The sequence below is a fragment of the Malus sylvestris genome, chromosome 8, assembly GCF_916048215.2.
Source record: "Malus sylvestris chromosome 8, drMalSylv7.2, whole genome shotgun sequence".
Classification (NCBI taxonomy): Eukaryota; Viridiplantae; Streptophyta; class Magnoliopsida; order Rosales; family Rosaceae; genus Malus; species Malus sylvestris.
Window position 1 is genome coordinate 25026762 of NC_062267.1, and position 19576 is coordinate 25046337.

At 36.2% G+C, this 19576-nt stretch overlaps 1 protein-coding gene and 2 long non-coding RNA genes across 3 annotated transcripts; all 3 read left to right on the forward strand.

The window, feature by feature from the left end:
* Positions 1-1051: 1051 nt before the first annotated feature.
* LOC126632013 (GATA transcription factor 24-like) lies at positions 1052-7068 on the forward strand. The gene is made up of 10 exons (XM_050302232.1): positions 1052-1657; positions 2378-2464; positions 2549-2682; positions 4217-4327; positions 4453-4567; positions 4729-4788; positions 5025-5090; positions 5178-5267; positions 6231-6305; positions 6488-7068. Exons 1-10 carry the CDS (start codon positions 1370-1372, stop codon positions 6551-6553), a joined length of 1092 nt encoding a protein of 363 aa, XP_050158189.1. The 5' UTR covers positions 1052-1369; the 3' UTR covers positions 6554-7068.
* Positions 7069-11546: 4478 nt separating this feature from the next.
* LOC126632024 (uncharacterized) lies at positions 11547-12225 on the forward strand. Its single transcript, XR_007626539.1, has 2 exons — positions 11547-11735; positions 11981-12225. It is a non-coding gene; the product is annotated as an uncharacterized LOC126632024 (long non-coding RNA).
* A 901-nt stretch (positions 12226-13126) lies between these two features.
* LOC126632027 (uncharacterized) lies at positions 13127-14088 on the forward strand. The gene is made up of 2 exons (XR_007626542.1): positions 13127-13830; positions 13948-14088. It is a non-coding gene; the product is annotated as an uncharacterized LOC126632027 (long non-coding RNA).
* Positions 14089-19576: the final 5488 nt, after the last annotated feature.

The following is a 19576-nucleotide window of genomic DNA, read 5'->3' on the forward strand; positions in this document are numbered from 1 at the left end:
TCCATTTTGTATCAAATGGCCATGACCATGATGCCCAACCTAGTCCATTCCTTATAAGGACACCACACCAGTCCCCCAGCTCTGCATTTTTCCCTAAATAATCCACGCCACTTTCCAAACCCAATCACTAACCCCATGCCTATCATCACGAGCCGTTGGATTACATTCCCGACACCCATCTACTGCATCTGGGTCCCGCCAGCTGTTTCCTCATCCATCACCCCCGCCCCCACCAGAAAGCACACGCATGTGACCATGGACCCCACCCCATCTCCATCCAAGCAATCAAAACTGGATACTAACTCTCGCGCAACACCGGATACTTGCCGCTCATTTTTTTAATCATGATCAAATTTATTGAAGGAGATCGAAAGACATAAATTAGCATAGATGTGTGAAAGACATATTTGAGTTCGTTGATAGCACCACCGTACGCACGAAAAGATGGTACCATACCCCTTATCTAAAATAAGTCATTATATCGTGCTAATATTATATTGTTTTAAAATGGTCGGAATCATTTGTTCTCTTTATCATAGTTTGAAGATTTCTTTTCACAAATTTATTTTAGAGATGATTTATTCATCTAAGTATTAAATAAATCGTCAATTATCATAACAAGTAACATTTTGTAACCAGTTGTTAATTTATGTAATTCACATGGACGATTAAGTGGTGTCCCAATCAAATGAATTTTTAAACAAATTCTTAGATGATAAAGAAAATGATAATAAAAAATTTTAATCGAATTTGTAAACCAAATGATGTGGTGGTAGACGGTTGAATTATTAACTAAACATCAATTAACGTATTAATTTTTTATTGATGAAATATTATTTGATTTAAAATTTTGATTTCTTTAATATTACTAAAGAAAAAATAGTTTAGTTATGACGTTAAAATGATTTCACATAGTTACGAAAGAATAGCTTCATTCCACTAAGACAATTAGTAGTCAGGTTATCGAACTAAAAAGTGTGCCACACAAAAATTGTGAGAGAGAATATAAAATTAGGAAAATATAAATTTCGGCTTTTTGAATATTTTATTTTTTGGGAAAATAATTTATTACCCATTTGCGGGTCACAAAGGAAACACAGAGGCACGCCCTGCAAATCTTAGCTATTTTTTTTTCGGCTTCTCGTTGATTTTTGGAAGCTTCTTCTTCTTCTTCTTCGTCTTCATCGAGCTCAGAAATTTTCCTGCTTTATTAGCTTGTATCAGGGTTTGGGGTTAGGGTTTGTTTCAGAAAATTGTTAGTGTTTCCTTGCGACGGAGGCTATGGGTTTTCCGGTGGAACGGGTTTAGGGTTCTGAATTCGGAGAAGGCGGTGGGGCTGAGCGTTAGGGTTTGGTGAAGGGGATATTGGATGGCAGCCGTCAATCCGCAGCCTCTGGAAGCTGGACCATTTGAGGAGCACGGGAGGGGTCAAATACAGGTAGAAGACGATGACGGTGACTACGAAGATGGTGGTGATGGTATGGAGGACATGGAAGAGGTGCATGTGAACCCGGTCAGCGTTGCGGAGCGTGGAGGAGGAGGAGGAGGAGGAGGAGGAGGAGGAGGGGGAGGTGTGGTTATGGCGTCCAGGACTAGCGAGCTCACTCTGTCTTTTGAAGGCGAGGTCTATGTCTTCCCTGCTGTTACACACGAGAAGGTCTCTCTCTCTCATCTTCGTTTTGAGTATTTTTATTGTAGCAAGAACCAATTTTTCTTTCTTCCCAAATATTCTTATTGTGCTGTGCTGAATTTTTAGTAAGTGAGTTTTGTATTTTTCCGCGTAATTGCAAAGATATAAATGCATTTCTGTTCCAACCGAAAATTAAAAAGAAAGAACGAAACTTGGATTGGGATACGAGTTTATGGAACTTGAAGTTTTGATGTGTGATAAAATTTAAAATTTGATTACGATTCGGTTTCTACACTTAATGTTTTTTCTTAAGATTAAGATCCTTAGAATAGGCGTGCTGTTTAGTTCTATCAAATTGGTATTATGGGTATGAAATGAATATGGAAAGTATCGTATGCATGGATTCCCCTGTGACTAGGTTTTTAAACAAATATTCTGGAAGAAGAACGAAAGTATTCTTTCATGAATCTCTAAACCAATATGGAGCAACAAGTTATTGGCAGGAAAATATAGTGTGGTTGTATGAAATATGAACTTCTATTCCATCACTTGGATCATTATAACTAGCGAATAGAATATGGTAATCCCTTCAACTAGCCAAGTAAATCTTTGTCTGTTTCTGTTCTTTCTAAGTTGGCCTGTTAAATTTACAGCCATCTGTTTACTAAATTTACAATAAAATGTGTTTGCTGGTTTGGATTATGCCCATTTTGAAAGAAGGCTCAGATTTAGGATTCCATATAACAGGTGCAAGCAGTGCTGTTGCTGTTGGGAGGACGCGATGTACCAACTGGTGTGCCCACAGTGGAAGTGTCTTACGATCAGAATCCAAGGGTAATTCATATGTTGACATTAATGAGACCAATTTCAATGCATCTTCTGTGCTTATGTTCATGTGTTGCCTTCCACAATCTCTAGGGTGTGGGTGACACCCCAAAGCGTTCAAATCTTTCGCGAAGAATAGCTTCCCTGGTAAGGTTTCGTGAAAAGCGGAAGGAGAGATGTTTTGACAAGAAAATTAGGTACACTGTGCGTAAAGAGGTTGCACAAAGGTAAGACGAATTGAGGACCCTTCTTTCTTTCTGTCCCTTTTTCTTGTAACTACTAACTAGTGCTTTTGGGTTCAACTAATTTCATAGGGGATGGGGGATTTGTTTGAAAAGAGAATCATTTATTGTGCAATCATAGATTAAAATTTCATGTGGCAATGCCTGGTAAATTATAATGCTTTATGCACATATTTTCAGTTGCATCAACAGTCCTTACATTCTGAATGCATTTTGATCTTTACTTTAGTTACTTGAAACCATTGATATGTGTATCTTTCCATTATAGCATTCTCTTGATGTTCTGTCTCCTTAGAGATGGATCTTGAACATAATCGATATTTTATGCATGAATAATAGCCTAGGTAACTATTACTTTATGGGTTTGAGTCAATTTGTATTCTTTAACTGGTTTATTTCAAATCAGTTTGGTTGAACATTGAGTAGATGTTTGCCTTTTTGTTTAAGCATGTATTAATTTGGAATTTATTTCACTGTTTTTAGCATAACTGTTAGGTTTCTCTGATCCAGTTTTGCAATGAACATATACCCTTCCTAACCCTGAACTCGACTCTCCTCGCACCAAATTGTCAAAGTATCGTAAAAGATCTGTGGTGCAATCACCTCTCAAACCTAAATGGTAGTGCCGCCACAAAACCCCCCCAGCCCCTGGCACGTGTAAATGAAGCTGTATATTTAAATAGTAGACCAAGGGTCTGAGACAACTGTAACCAAGGCTTCCTGCCTAACACTTGGATGACTTCGCTCCAAATGGTGTGACGAGAAATAAATTTGCTTTATAGTCCACAAATTCATTCATAAGATTAAACCAAGTAAACTAAGCATCCGGCAATCTAATCTCTTTTGTTTTCTTATTAGCCCATGAGCGGTAGGTCTCGGGTTCGAGACTTGGGAGCAACCTCTCCATAAATGGGGGTAAGGCTAGCTGACATTCACCTCTCCCAGACCCTGCGTAAAGCGGGAGCCTTGTGCACTGGGTACGACCTTTTTTTTTTTTATTCATAATCCCCCGATGCAATTTTTGGAGACGAACTTATGTTAAAATCAATCCCTACCCACACACCCCCCTGAGATTAAGGAGCAAGTACAAAGTCAACACCACAAAGAGAACGATATGGAGTCAATAAAATGGTGATCATTCTTTGGCGGTGCTGTATTGGATTGTATGTAAGAAGAAAAAATAGTTTTTTGTGGATAAGGTGGATTGGATTGCTTTTGGATAAATACACACACACACACACACACATTTTTTGTTCTTTGTCTTTGTTTAAGCATCTAGTTGCAATTCATCTCATTTCTAGGGAAATTTGTGCTCTTGCTTGTGGAGTGTAGATCTGATTATGCTGATTTTGATGTTAGTTATGTATTCAAAATTTGTTTGCATTAACATGACAACTGGGAAGAGAGGATATTCATTATTCATGCACTTCACAAATTAATAATATTTTTGTTTACATCTTCCATAGTCCTATGGTGTTAAGATGTGTCATTCTTTCTGTTATTCTTATTGTTTTGCTAGGATGCTTCGTAAGAATGGACAGTTTGCTTCGTTAAAACAAACTTCAGGTGCTTCTAGTTGGGATTCGACTCAGAGTTGTCCTCAAGATGGCACTCCTCAACCAGAAACTGTGTGAGTTCCAAGCTAATTCTGTTCCTTTGATTTCCTCTGTTGAATGATGTGTAATTATGGTCTAAGTTTTCCATTTGATAATGTTGTGTTCAATGCTTTGTCCTGTTTCTGCTGTATTTTTTCAGCGTACGGAGATGTCAACATTGTGGAGTTAGTGAAAATAATACTCCTGCAATGCGCCGTGGACCTGCTGGGCCAAGAACTTTATGTAATGCATGTGGTCTTATGTGGGCGAATAAGGTTGGTTTATTCTACTTTTTCGTACTGTACAAATATTACATTTTTGACATACAAACTCAAGGGTGGAAGGAACTTTATTGTCATTATTGCTATGATTGCAAATGTCTGTTACTGTCTTTTAAGCAACTTTCATTTTCTTCACCACTTTATTGATTGTACAGGGAACATTGAGAGATCTCAGCAAGGGTGGAAGGAACCTTACCATGGACAATATAGAACCTGTACGTGCAACATTTAAGAATATGGATTTTTCTTCTATTTTAGAAGTAGAGTTGATTTTCAAGTGGTTAATAAATGTTTTATTTCTTCTCCTCTATGTTGTAAGTTGGCTGATAGTTCATATAAAAAAATCCAGCCTCTTTACAGTGTTTACCCCCAAGTATTTTTGCATTCTTGGGTTTGTGTTGCTGCCATTAACATGACCAATCTTTTGCAATAACAAAAATGACCTTTGCAGGGAACACCGACCGAAGTTAAGCCTTCAGTTGTTGAAGGAGAATTCTCTAGAAACCAGGATGAGTGTGTATGATTTTTCTCTCCTATTACCATTACCTTCTGCATGAACTGCTAAGCTCATTCTATATATGCCTAATAATCATGGTGTACGCAGGGCATTCTTGATGGTCTTTCAAAAAACATTACTGAAGGATCCAATGATGCTTCTGTCAACCCGGATGAGGAGGAATGCATTGCATTTAAGGTTCTAGCTCTTCCATGTTTATTTCTGTATTTTTTTTTTGTTATGTAATGTGAAAGTTAACTACCAAATGCGTATGTTATGCATACTTAGCACAGTTTTATAGCACAGTCCATGATTAATAGAAGACTACGGAGCACCTGGTCTTTTGTTGATGGACATGGATAACCTTGGACCACAAATATTCAAACCATTTTCTGAGCATTTGGATTTTCATAATGCACTTTTTAGTTAGACTTGAAGATACCAATGAGCATGTGGTAATTTTCATAGATGTCTCTGTATATTGAATTCTAAGTTGCCATCTATTTATACCATATTTAGGGCCTTGTATTTAGATCTCGTATAAATACTCGGAGGACTTAAATGTAATTATGTAATAAAGGAAGGGGCAAATATGTAATAAGTGAGGAGTCCTTATTCTATAAAAGGACCCCTCACCCTCACAATTGGAGGAGGCCATTTTCTAGAGCCTTCTCACCCCTCTCACATCCCCTCTCATATTCAGAGGTTCTCTCCCTCATCTCTCAGATAAATACATAATCAGTGTGGACGTAGCCCAAACCTTGGGGTGAACCACGATACATCTTGTGTTATTTACATTACATGCAGATTCACGGTCGGATTTACGTTGTTCCAAGACCTCTGGTTTTGTGCATCAACACCATCCATCTTCCATGAATTGATACCTAAATGTTTTTATGTTTGTTTGCTCCTCGCTATTACCTTATAGGAGGAGCATTGATATTTTCTGGCCACAAAACTTTTGGTGTTGAATACGTGTAATATCCATGTTGTTGGTTTTAAAGGTCAAAGCCGTTCCTCCTTTAATATTTGGTCAACAATATAAACGTAGCTTATTGAAATAACTAAGCAGATAACTCCATGGATCCTCAATTATTGTATTTAATCAGATCAGCCTGTAGACGTATTTATTTTGTGTTGTGATGTAATTCCATGCTGCAGGATTTGCATGAAACCGCTGAAGATCTTACGAACAGTTATCCGATGGGGATTGTTTCCTCAGCGAATGATGAGCAGGTATGATAATATGGATATGTTTTAATCTGTGCTAACATTCGTATTCCGCTAAACAATCAAGAAATTGAACATTATACCCTAAATGTATTTTGGTCCTGGTCTATCTGTCATTCCACTATTCCAGAACAAAATGAGGCTTCTTTAATGTACAGTATCTTATGTTGAAGTTTTGGTGTCTGCAGGAGCCTCTGGCTGAGCTCGCAAATCCTTCGGATACAGATTTAGACATCACTACTAATTTTGATTAGAAGGTGATGATTTGTTAGCCAATTGATGCCAGGATGCCGCATCAGTTCCTCTCGTGACCTTCTGCAACATAAAGATGAAAGTTTTTGAACTTCGTAAGTAGAGTCATTTAGGGAGTTTACGAGTTAATCTGCTAGAACCCCGGGGTCTTCTGATTGCAATGATCTTGTGAATGGAGGCACATTGCTACTTTCAGATGATGATAGACCGGTGGTGGTTGAAAATTTGATGTTTATATTTTTTTCTAGTGCACAAGAGTTGGAAGTAGAGATGTGGGTTGAGAGTGTTAAGCATATTCTAATATTATTTGTAATTTATTTAGGTCTCTTCTAGTTTACTGAAATGTTGGGCTGTTGAGACCATCAGATAAACTTACACCCAACTGATGAATGGTAGGGGAAAAAAAAACTGATGAATGGTAGGCTCAGTTTATTTTTGTTTCTTAATTGTATACAAGATCGTCAGACAAACTTACGCTTCTTTATTTGATAAATCAAATTTGTCTTCTTTATTTTTATCATCAAATTGAATAAATCAAACATAATCAACGGACAAGATTAAACATAGATTTGTGAGGAGACATGGGGTGTTTATACATTTTTACATATGAAATCACCATGTCAGGGGACGGTATTAGAAGTGGCAAATCGACCAATTGAGTTGTTAATGGGTACCAACTAAGATTCATTAGTTTGATTTCACCTTACACTATTACTACTATTACTAATCTCATCTTTATATTATGATGATATCAAATTAAACGGATGTTAACGGGTATTTATTGACAACCCAAAGAGATTTGCCACCTCTAGACGGCATAACCCCAAGGTTTCCCATGTGGGCAGGAAGTGATCCTAATCCAAAAGAGAAAAAGAAAAAAAAAAGAAAAAAGAGAGTCCAAACTACATTTTACATCCTATATATTTGAGTTGGTTTTCAAAATGAGTAGCGAGGTTTTAATTTTTTTTGCATTGCACCTTGAGGTCTTAAAATTATACCAATGTACACATTTTTGTTTATTTGAACTTCCAATTGTCTATTAAATTGATGAGTTTTTAGTTAATGTGGTGTAAATATAGCTTGCATATTTATTCTTAAATAATAATTATTAATGGAAGAGAGTTTGAAACTATTACAATAAGAAAGAGAGTTTCTAGGACTCATCATGTAAATCTTGCCGTCCTTGTGAATATTCTAGAAGCAGACACAACTTTTGCCGTCCTTGTGAATCTTGTTCTTCTTCTGGGAATAAATATCCCCACATCATTCCGCACATTGCCTCGGTTAATGCATCTTGAGAAGATAGATCCCTACCGACCGTGTTAAAAAAAAAAAAAAATCAGGATCCTGGAGGCAAGATAAACAAACTCAAAACCTCTTTATTACCAAACAAACGGTTGATTTAAGGCAAGCTAGATTCCATGCACTGCATACATGTTCTTTTATGATAGTATTACTGGTCAAATATTCTAGGTTATGACAGGAATTTGGGTGCCCAGAACCTGATTTTCCCCCAACACAATTGTAGACATTAAAATTCTGGTAAAATAAATATTCACCAATATATTAAAGTATCAACATGCCAAGATATCCGTAGCATGCGCCGTGTGTCACACAAATCGTACACATAGATGCGACTCATCAAAATCGGACGAGTCATCAAGAAGCATACGTGTCAATATTTGGCGGAAAGAAATTATTTAATTTTAATTTAATTAAATCAAATGTTAATTGATGAAGTCAAATCACGAACCAACTCAGAAATTAAGTCCTAGTTTTTTCATCAATTAATAAAGCCCACAATCAAGTATTTGTCTCTTAATTATGTTAAATGTTATTTGTACTTTTTTTTTCTTCTAACCATTATATGTTGTAACATTCAATAGTCTTTGAGTAAAAGTAATGTTGAGATTTTTAAACATTTAAGCGATATTGATGATGACGTGGGTTATAATTAATAAAATAGAAAACTTTATTTTAATCCCTATATAAGATTAACATTTCAAAAATACCGTATTGAAGATTAAAAACTAAAAATAGTCCTTTGACTCATGTCCACGTCAGATTATATAGTCCATGTCATATTTAATTATTTTTTTACAAATTTGTTATAATTTTAGTTTACCTATATTGCCCTTCGGTATAGATAAATGCCTAAATGACAGTACCAAATGGAGGGGACTTAATTGGTCGTACCGAATGAAGGGGACCTAATTGGTCATACCGAATGGAGAGGATCTAAACATACACAACGTACCTAACTGCCCATTCCAAACCTAAAGGACCGTAAAAAAATTACAAAAATGTATGATGGCATTGCACAGCCAGCAAAATCTTTAGGCCATATCCTCATTCCCTTCCCAACTAAGATGCACAATACACTATTTTTCAATGAGCTTTCATCCCTCTGCTTCACATCATATTCTACTTGCCATTTTGCAATGTTTTCAATCTCATTTATCCTTTACGCTGTCTCAAATGCTTTCATTTTTTTTAATAGTCCTACACTCTATAAATAAAAAATGAGTCAAAGTATAAACGAAAGGAACTGATTTGTATGTAGAGAAAAGTACCGTAACGGAAACCATTTAGTATACCTAACTGACCGTACCGAATGAAGATGACCTAACTGACCGTACCTAATGGAGGGAACCTAATTGACCGTACCGAATGAAACAAGCACCAACATATACAAAATCTCCGCAAAAGGTCTTTCAACAAACACATGGTTTGCATTGTAAAAATCAATTCTTGCTAAAACAATGAAACTTATCGGACCAAAACATGCACACCATACGAAACAAGCTATACAAGTATCACCCCGTGTGTGTTGATTATGACAGCTAAACACATATTCCACACCATATAGCTTATGATTATGACAAAAGAACAACATGTTTGTGAGAGGAGACAACATGTTGGAAAATTTGAAAATTTTCATTGATTACAGCTTCAATACCAGATGAAACGCGCTCTCTCTCTAAATCTCTCTCTAATGTTGACTGTTACAAATATAAGAGCAAAAATGTTGACGTTATAGTACTAACATTTAAGTGGCAGGCATGTAAATAGTGGTAAAAATTGTGGTATTTGTATAGATGACATGTCATGGTGCATTGAAATAAAGGATCATTTTTAAATACTGAAAACCTCTTAGGTTTTATTCTAAAAAATATCTTTGATAAGGACTAATCTTTAAGAGCCCCTTAAGAGCAAGTCCACTGGAGGACTTTTTGCCCAGCACCCAGCCGAAAAAATAGGCTAGGACCCAGTGAATTTGCTCCAGCCGACCCAATTGACTAGCACCGAGCCCATGCCAGTCTCTAGCCCAGCCCATTTTTGATTGACCAAAGGACTGGCTTGTTTGTTTTTTTGCACTGGCGTGTGGCCTTCACGCTCGCGTGGGCGCGAGTAGGAGACAAGAAATCAGGCGGCGGGGCCCGTGCGCAGGCACACTCAGACCACAACCCGGGCTCCGCGACGTGGCCCACTTGCAGCCGTTGGATTTCCAACAGCTAGTTATTCTAGACCGTTGGATTTTCAACGGTAAAAAAAAATTGAATTTCACTTTTAAACTGGACCGTCCGATCACAGATCAACGGTCCACGTTTTTTCCCCCAAAAAATTAAGAATTCACTTTTAAAAAATACAGAAACTTTTTAATAAATTTTAGATATTATTATTATTATTATTATTATTATTATTATTTTTTATAAATTCAGAAATTAAAAATAAAATTATTATTTTATAATAAAAAATAATATTTTAATAAAATGGACTAGGCTATTTTTTGTTAGGAGTGAAGATGCTTTGGCCTATTACTGTTCAATGAAGTCTATTACTGTTCACTTGAGTGAATAAATGCGCTGGGTGCTGGCACAAAGTTCTTAGGGGTGGACTTGCTCTAATAAAAAACAATTATGTTAAATGAATAAGAATTAGCTATTAGAATAAAACTCAAAAAGAAAAAAAATGAAACAACATTAAAACCAGAAAATAGGGACTGCAAGCACAAGCATGGGAAGGAGTAGAGAAAATCCAACGCGTTCATTGATTTGATTGATTTGATTTGATTTGATTTGATTGATACAAACTTAAGAAGCACACAAAGCATATCAAGGCTATCAAGCTATCAATCCATCTTATGAATCTTTTTTGTTTTGTAAACAAAGTTATACTCAAAACCCTATTTCTTCATTCTTGGTATCTTTGTTCTTTGAGTGACAAATGAGGTTGTGGAAAACGATTTTTTCCCTCCTTGCACAAATACAAGACCAGCATGAGAACAATCTAACTAGAGGGAAAACATCTCCTGATTCATAGTAGGGAAATAGACAAAAATGATCTATTTTCTTAATTTTGGAATAAAAATAGACAAATGTTCCATACACATCATGTACGAAAATGACGAAAATGCCCACATATAAAATGTAAAAACTCACATGTGATGATGTCATTTTTCTAATTTCGAAGAACTGGGTGATGATTTTTAACGAGATTTCCAGAATCTAGGTCCATGTTAAAGATTTGTAAATGATTTCCAGAATCTAAGGCCCCCACATCCCCCAACATTGTTAATTGAACGATGCACGGCCACTACAAAACACAGAAAGACGAGAATCCCAAGCTGCATCATTAATTGAAGAAAGTTGAGATTCCACCATAATTGGCAAAATGGAGAGTAACCCAACTACTTTTAAGCACATACAAGGTCCATCCTCTCATCGATGTATGATTCATTCTCAACACCTCTTACTTTGAAGTTCGTATGCTTACGGTTCTTTCTTCTTTTTTCTTCCAGTTTTTATTCTTTCTAGTTTTATTTTTTATTTATTAATTATAAATCCACGTCATGTAATGTTCAAAAGCCTTCACATCACTCTTAATCAAGGCCCTTGGTTGATAAAATCTAATAGCTAAAATGGAGTGTAGAATTATTTGTCAAAAGTTGGTCCCTTGATCCCAATATACACATACACGCACACCCGTCTACTTACGCACACACAATCATGCGCCCAATACGGACCTCATTTCCATCCTATTTATTCTTCCTCTCCCGATATTCCCGCTTTTCCTCCACCCATCCCTCATCCTCTCAAGCAGTCCACTCATCCCAAACAGCTCCGGCATGGACAAAAGACTATCGCATAACTTCCCACGTCACTCACTCTTCCTTGACACCATGTTCTGCAAGGACTTGGATTCTCTGCCCTCCCAATTCGGTGCCCTCCTCGTACCCTCCTGTTTGTGTGGTCACGGTTAAGCCACGTCAATATTTTATATTACTATTTTTTTTTTGTCTTATTATTTTTATAAAAAACAATATAAAATGTTAGCATGGATTAACCGTTCTGCAAAAGGTACTCGCTATCCCTTATCTGATTTTATTTCCAACTCTTGTTTCTCTGCTGCCTATTGTTCATTTTTAGCTAACATTACAGGTCCATCGGATCCCCATTGGCGACAGGCTATGCAAATAGAATTAGATGCGTTACATCACAATAACACCTGGGAGTTCGTTCCTCTTCCCGCTGGTCATAAGCCCTTTGGCTCCAAATGGGTCTTCAAAAAGAAGTACAAGTCTGACAATTCTCTTGATCGTTACAAGGTTTGTGTCGTTGCCAAAGGATACACACAGGTAGAGAGAGTTGATTATCATGAAACTTTTCACCCACTTCCAAACTCAATACTCTCCATTGTCTTCTTACCGTTGTTACTGCCCGCACTTGGTTCATTCATCAGTTAGATTTTATTGTTGGATATATGTCAATAATCTGTGATAATTTATATATGCTAATAAATAATAAATGCAATAGAAACTAACAGAATATAAACTAGAATATGAATTATAAAACAGACAACTTGAAGATCGAGGCTTGCGTACCGCAATGTCCTTGAAACAGAAATTTCGTCCCTACTCTGTGCTTGTAGTTCTACGGACGTCTGCTTCACCAGGATTCAACGATCAAGTTAAAATTCCAGCACCGGAAAATTTAACTTCTGGCGAATTTAGTGTGGTTCTCTCAGTAAGAAGGTTTATGAATGTAGAAGATGAAGTTTATTATTTCTGTGTTCTAAATGCTATGCAGATGTATGTATATATAGCAGATAGATGCCTGTTTGCAACAGGTATGAGAATGGGGTGTGACTGTTGGGAGACATCTCTTTAGAAGGGTGCTTTGCTCTGTGTTCAGAAAGAACTCTCAGACTTCATCTGAAAGGATGAGTCTTTTCATAAAAAATAATTAATTAATTAAATTCGAATTTAATTAAAAAATAATTAAGTAAATCCAAAAAATAATTAATTAAATAATTTAATTATTAGAGCCCCAAGGCCCAAGGCCCATCTTTTGACAATTAAATATATATTAATTATATATTAATTATATATTAATTACCAATTAATTATTACACCCCAAAGCCCAACCCCAAGGGTGAGCCCAATTTTAGTCTCCAGGCCTATTACTCCAATCACTTTCTTTAAAGGACAAAACCTTATAAAGTGATAAAATCTTTTGGGAATGGCCAATGTGGGACAAGGAAATTTCTACTCAAACTACTCAAATTTCCAACAAGATTTTCATAACGCATTTCTTCATGGCACTCTCTATGAAGAGGTCTACATGGAACCCCCTCTTGGTCTTTGCCGATAGGGGGAGAATCTTATATGTCGGCTCAAGAAATCACTTTATGGACTCAAACAGGCATCCAGAACTTAGTTCACCACCACCTTCTCACACGCTATTCAAAAAGCCGGCTACCATAAGTCGAAAATAGATTATTCTTTGTTCACCAAGGTCCGAGGTACTTTAATCACTATCGTTCTTATATATGTTGATGACATACTTATCTCAGGAAATAACATCTAAGAGACGGAACATCTCAAAGCTTTTCTCCTCAAACGCTTCCACATCAAAGACCTTGGTGTTCTAAAGAATTTTTTTTTTGGGTATTGAGTTTGCACGCTCGAAAAAGGGGATATTTATGTCACAAAGAAAATATGCATTCGATATTTTGCAAGACTCTGTGCTACTCGATGCATGCCCAGATCCTTTTCCGATGGAACAAAACTTGGTACTTACACCCATAGACGGAGCATTATTGGAGGGACCAACTAAATATAGGAGGCTAGTTGAGAGACTGATATATCTCACTGTGACTAGACCAGATATTATTTATTCTGTCTGTACTTTAAGTCAGTTCATGTATGAGCCACGAAAACCGCATTGGGATGCAGCTATGCGAATCCTTAGATATATCTTGGGGACTCCTGATCAAGGTCTATTATTTTCTGCTGACAATAATCTGGACGTGAGAGCCTTTTGTGATTCTGATTGGGGAATGTGTATCGTGCCACAAGAAGATCAGTTATAGGCTATTGTATTTTTCTTGGCAGTTCACTCATTTCGTTTAAGTCCAAGAAACAAGATTATGTGTCCATACCATCGGCTAAAGCAGAATATCGTGCTATGGCAAATACTTGCCTAGAGATAACTTGGTTGCATTATATATTTCAAGATTTACAAGTTCCCCAGAAGACTCTGCTTCATTGTTTTGTGATAATTAGGCAGTGATAGAATTTTTACCATTTGCGAAAGTAGGGATAAAAACACTTAAAAATACTTGCAAGAGTACAAGGTTGTCGTAGTATAGCAGCTCAAGCAAGGTCGTTTTCCATAAGGATTGAATGAATAATTTGTATTTATACTAATCCTTAGCTAATTATTTAGAACAAAGTTGTAAAAAGGGTGATTTTGGAATTGAAAATAATAAAAACGAATTTAAATTAAAAACAATTAAATAAATTAACTAGAAACCAATTTAAAGAAAATCAATTTAGAGAAACACTAGGAGACACTAGGGTTCTGCCGTCACCTTAACAATCCTATGTAGTTCTTCAAATTACTTATGAATTACTCATGCATATTTCAAAGGTTAAGTTTTCCTAATATATATTCTACTTGGAACCTCCAACATAGAATGTATATCTAACATGCAATCTGTCCGGATGTTCGGATCAAATCTGAACATGAAAGACTCATTATGCTTTATGAAAACCCTTTGAAAAACCATGCAACCCTTAAGACGTGGTGTTCATCCTAAGTGAAATTACAATTATTAATAACAAAAAGCCAACGTCAATTTCAGGGAACCTTCTGACCAAAATTGCATCAAATTACTTTTATAAAGATCATAACAGTAGCCAATCATCAAGACAATTAGATAGTTTAAACCGGTGATCAATAATTCAAAACATGCATGGATAATATCATAAGTAAATAGAAAAGAAACTACATATTCTTGGTAAGGCTTATGGCCTCGCCCTAGCAAAATAAATTAGCTACGAATAGTCATAAAACAAAATATTATTGAGAATAAGGATAGAAAACACCTAGAAAATAAACTTAAATTGTCAAAGGCTTGTGCGTCTCCTCCTCTCTTCTCCCTAATGGCTAAAAAACCTTATTTATACTACTACAAGATAAAACCCTTACTAGAAAATGTCTTAGAATAATACTAGGAAACATAATAAAACAGAAAATAAAAGGTTTTCTATTTAAACTAAAATTCGGACTTCTCAGAAAATCCATCGTTTGACCGACCAAATCAACTCCGATTTGGTCCCAAAAGGTATATTTTTAAAGCTGAAGACGTCCTCTAGAAATCCTCAGGAGTAATCTTCCTTAAAATATGTCATATTGACCTTCAAAATACCGAAAACGTCCAAAAACATCAATCTAGGAAAGCTGCGCGCTGGGTCTTTATTTCATTGCCACAGTCAAACGGCTTGGTAGAAAAATCTGAAATTTTGATACAATGATCTTGAAAGACTCATGAACATCCTCCAATTAGAATCACTCCAAAATTCATCCGTTTGATCACTTTTTGCTCCATAGGAAGTCGAATGTCCTACATTGAAAATATATAACAAAGTATCAAAATTCTACCAAAATAACCAATTAATTATAACTAAGAATAGGGTAAAATATAGGGAACTTTAACGAAAAGCACTCGATACGGTTCACTTTAACGAAAAACCACATTTTTACACTAAAAAGTCAATCCTGGTACTATTCATTTTACCCTTTATTTTGTCCTTATCATTAAAACTTAAAGTTTTCAAGCCCTTTTCATTAGCTTTCCTTAAAATATATGGTATAATATGAACTCATTAGGCAGCCTTGTATATTGCAGCAAATCCCATTTTCCACTAACGTATATTGAGATAGATTGTCATATAGTTCGAGAAAAATTACAAGTCGGTATGATTTGTCCTATGTATGTGCCTACACTTTTTCATTCTTTACTGTAAAAACCAACTGCCACTAGCAGATTTCTGTTGTGTGATAGTACAATTAGTATGAACAAGTAAACTGCTATATATGGATTAGGCTTGGTCAAATTTGAGAGGTTACAGAGACAGCTCTGGTGGTCATGTTTTGGGGAAGTTTTGAGTATTTAACACAAACCATGACATCACTCCACGTGTTGAAACAAATTCTCGTGTTACAATTTGAGTGAAATAGGAATGTCAAGTAGATGTATTTTTTGCGTCGATGCCAAAACATGGAGCAAGGCATAAGATACAAATTAGTCGCAGATATTTCTGTTTTGGATTGGGCTTTCTGTTTTAATGTTAAATATGTGCTTGAGTTTGAGTACCAATGAAGTAGGCCCTAAGCCCAATCATCCAAACACCCTACCAAAAATACCCCCATTTTTAGAGAGCTGCTAGATCCATCCTATTGTCTTATTTATCCACTCACATTATATTTACACCCATTATAAAAAGTTAAAAAATTAAAATGTTATTTTCCAACCCACTATTATTCCTAAAATAACCCTATATATAATTAGAGATAAATTTCTCTTAAAAAAAGAATATAAACAAATAATATTACTCTATTCTAAAAGCTAGAAAAAAAAATTAAAAAAAAAGGTTTCCTTTCCAAATTCCAATGTGGGAATGAAGAATTTTGGGTTTTCATTCTTTGCTTTTCCCCTTTTTTTATTTTTTATTTTTTTATATGCATTTTCATTTTTGCCACATATGTTGGAGATTCTCTTACTTTGTTGCACATTTTTACTTTCTAGGTTCGTTCTAGTTTTGTAAGTTATTGGTTAATTTGTGCCAGATTATTTATTTTTGTTATTGATGAGCTATTTTTCTTGGTATGGGCAATGGTCAATTGGATCTAAAAGAAGAGGACGAATTACAGGTCAATGCCTTTTTGTATTATCATAAACTCATTAAAAAAACAATTTTATTGTATGATAATAGTATGCAACAAGTGAAACTTACTTCGACTTCAATTCTAACTTAACACCTGCAGATTCCAAGGGAAAACTCATTAAAAAACAAATTTACCCTAACCTAATGAAAACGAATTCCAAGAATTCTCATAGGAAAACGTGAAACAAATTGCACCCTAACCTAATGTAAATTCAAATAAAAAGTCACAGAGCTATGCTTCAATTGTACAATGTCGACAAATCAAGATGATCCACATAAAATTATCTTTTAACTCTTTGACGGAAACATAATCATCTACTTTTTCCATAGAAACGTCATTTTCTAAGTTCATTTTTTTTTGCTTTCTTTGAATGAAAGGAGATGGGAATGATGAGTTAGGGTTTAAAGGAGACAAATTTTCTAAACATAGCGTGAGAATGATCATGCCCAAACTTTTCTTTTTTCTTTTTTATAAAAAAATAGTAATGCAAAAGGGGGTAACTAAGGTCCTTATTAATCATTTTACAAACGGACATATTTGTAATTAAAAAAATTCATAAAAAGGTTGGTGTGAAGATAAGACATTAGGGTGGGAATAACACCTCTCCATTTTTATTGTTTTCCTACAAGTCTCTTTCTTGCGTGAGCTATGTATAAAACCCTAATCAACCTTGCACAACAAGTCTACATGTAAAACCTAATCAACCCTGCACAACAAGTCTTTTTCTTGCGTGAGCTACATATAAAACTCACTCTAATCAACCGTGCACAACAAGTCTCTTTCTTGCCGTGGGCTACCTAAAACCCTAATCAACCCTGCACAAGTCATTCTTTTTATAGCAGAGCTACGTGCTTTTTCGATTTAAGATTTAAAACCTTCTTCACGTCGACCAGTCCGACTGATCCAAAATCGAATCCATTTTTTGCAGTTTGGTCCTCAAAATCTCTCTCAGTTTTCCATGGAGGTTCCCAAGGACGAGCCGGCCGCTGTGTTACTCCATTGGTCATTTCGCGCCACCCGAGGGAAGAGGTAACAGAATTGACCAAATCATTCGACAAGGATCGAAACTTGGGACTCAATTTCTAGAATTTACCTTCTTTTTTTATACGATTTATCAGGATGACTAAGTTACTGGATCAGGAAATTGAAGAGGATTTGATATTTGGTCTAATATAAGTTATTGTATATATATTAGGAGCCCTATATTTGGTAGGAGTCGGATTTGTATTTATTCTTTCCCTGTGAGAACAGGCACATATATATACACACAATATATATCTATATCTATATATTTACATTTATATTGTAACCCTAACGATCAATACGTAAAGCGGGAGCCTTGTGCACTGGGTACGACATTTTTTTAACGATCAATACGTACGAAACTTCAGCCATTCGCCTTCTACTATTATGGCAGGGGATGATGGAGAATTGCCGATCTTGTCCTCCAACAACGACGATATAATCGTCGAGATACTTTCATGGCTACCGGTCACATCTCTCCTCTGATTCCGTTGTGTATGCAAGTCATGGCGTGCCTTAATCACTACTCCCCAGTTCGTGGCCAAGCACCGAGCACATACCAACGACAACAACAAGAATGTCCTGATTCTCGCAAAACACCGCTTTAATCCTCAACTGGACTAGCTGCCACCACCCCCTCTGGATCTCCCCTACTCATTGACTACCAATCACTGAAGAAGAATGCTGCCGCCTGCGCCTCTGCCTCTTCATCACTTGTGGGTTCTTGCAATGGTCTCATCTGCCTACTGCTTAACCCTCCACTTGAATACTACTATAAAAAATACTATGACAATATGAGACTTCCACAATACTATGAAAATATAAGACTTGTCTTGTGGAACCCTAGTACCAGATGTTAGTGTTCTTGATTTATTTGAGTTATGCAATATGGAGATAGAGAGAGGATTGAAGGATGCAAAAGGAATGAATGTTCTTCTTCTCTCTTGCAGAAATTGCAGCGAGGAATATATTTCTCTTAATGGAAAATTGAGCACACTCATGCATTTCATGACTGTTAGCCTTAGCTGGATCCACACACATCACATTTGATCTCAGCCACACATCTAGCTAATTTCTAGGATCACTACACATGGCTATTTTAGCCTTACATATTGGAACCTCACACTTGTCATTCTAAAAGACTAAGTGCATACACAATTAATCATACAAGGCTTATTTACTAATTAGCTCATTACTTACAATTCTACACCAGACCAACCCGTAAGTTACCGGACATTGATTGATTTTGTTGCAGACCACTTTATTATGGATTCGGCTACGATTCCACCACTCAAGACTACAAGGTCCTTTTGGGCGGTAAAAATCTCGAAGATGAATTTGTTGCAATCTTCGCACTCAAAGCGGGTTCATGGAAGATTGTTGGAGGAGACCCCCTCGAGGCTGCGGCCCCGTTATATATTGATGGGCGAGGGTACGTGCTTCTTAAATGGAGCTCTACATTGGAATCAGATACACTATAAGGGAACAACAATAATGTCCTTTGATTTCGCACAGGAGAAATTTCATTCGTTTTCCTCTATTAGGCATAAACAATGTGCTTGGGCGGGAGTGGGGACTATTGGAAATCGTCTCTTCTTTCACACTTTCTGCTATGATTCACCAAATCTTCCTGACTTTGAGGACACTGGCCTTACCATATGGGTGATGATGGAATATGGGGTCGATCAATCTTGGACTATTTTCACAAAAATTCGCCTGGAGATTTACCCTCCTAATGTGTGGTGGTTGAATCCGTTATTCCTCGAC

Bases quoted from the DNA above. Each gene is read 5' to 3' on its own strand.
- LOC126632013 (XM_050302232.1), top strand. From the start codon at position 1,370: ATGGCAGCCGTCAATCCGCAGCCTCTGGAAGCTGGACCATTTGAGGAG. The intron at 4,789-5,024 runs GTACGTGCAACA...TGACCTTTGCAG, and splicing joins CCATGGACAATATAGAACCT to GGAACACCGACCGAAGTTAA. The intron at 5,268-6,230 runs GTTCTAGCTCTT...TCCATGCTGCAG, and splicing joins AGGAATGCATTGCATTTAAG to GATTTGCATGAAACCGCTGA.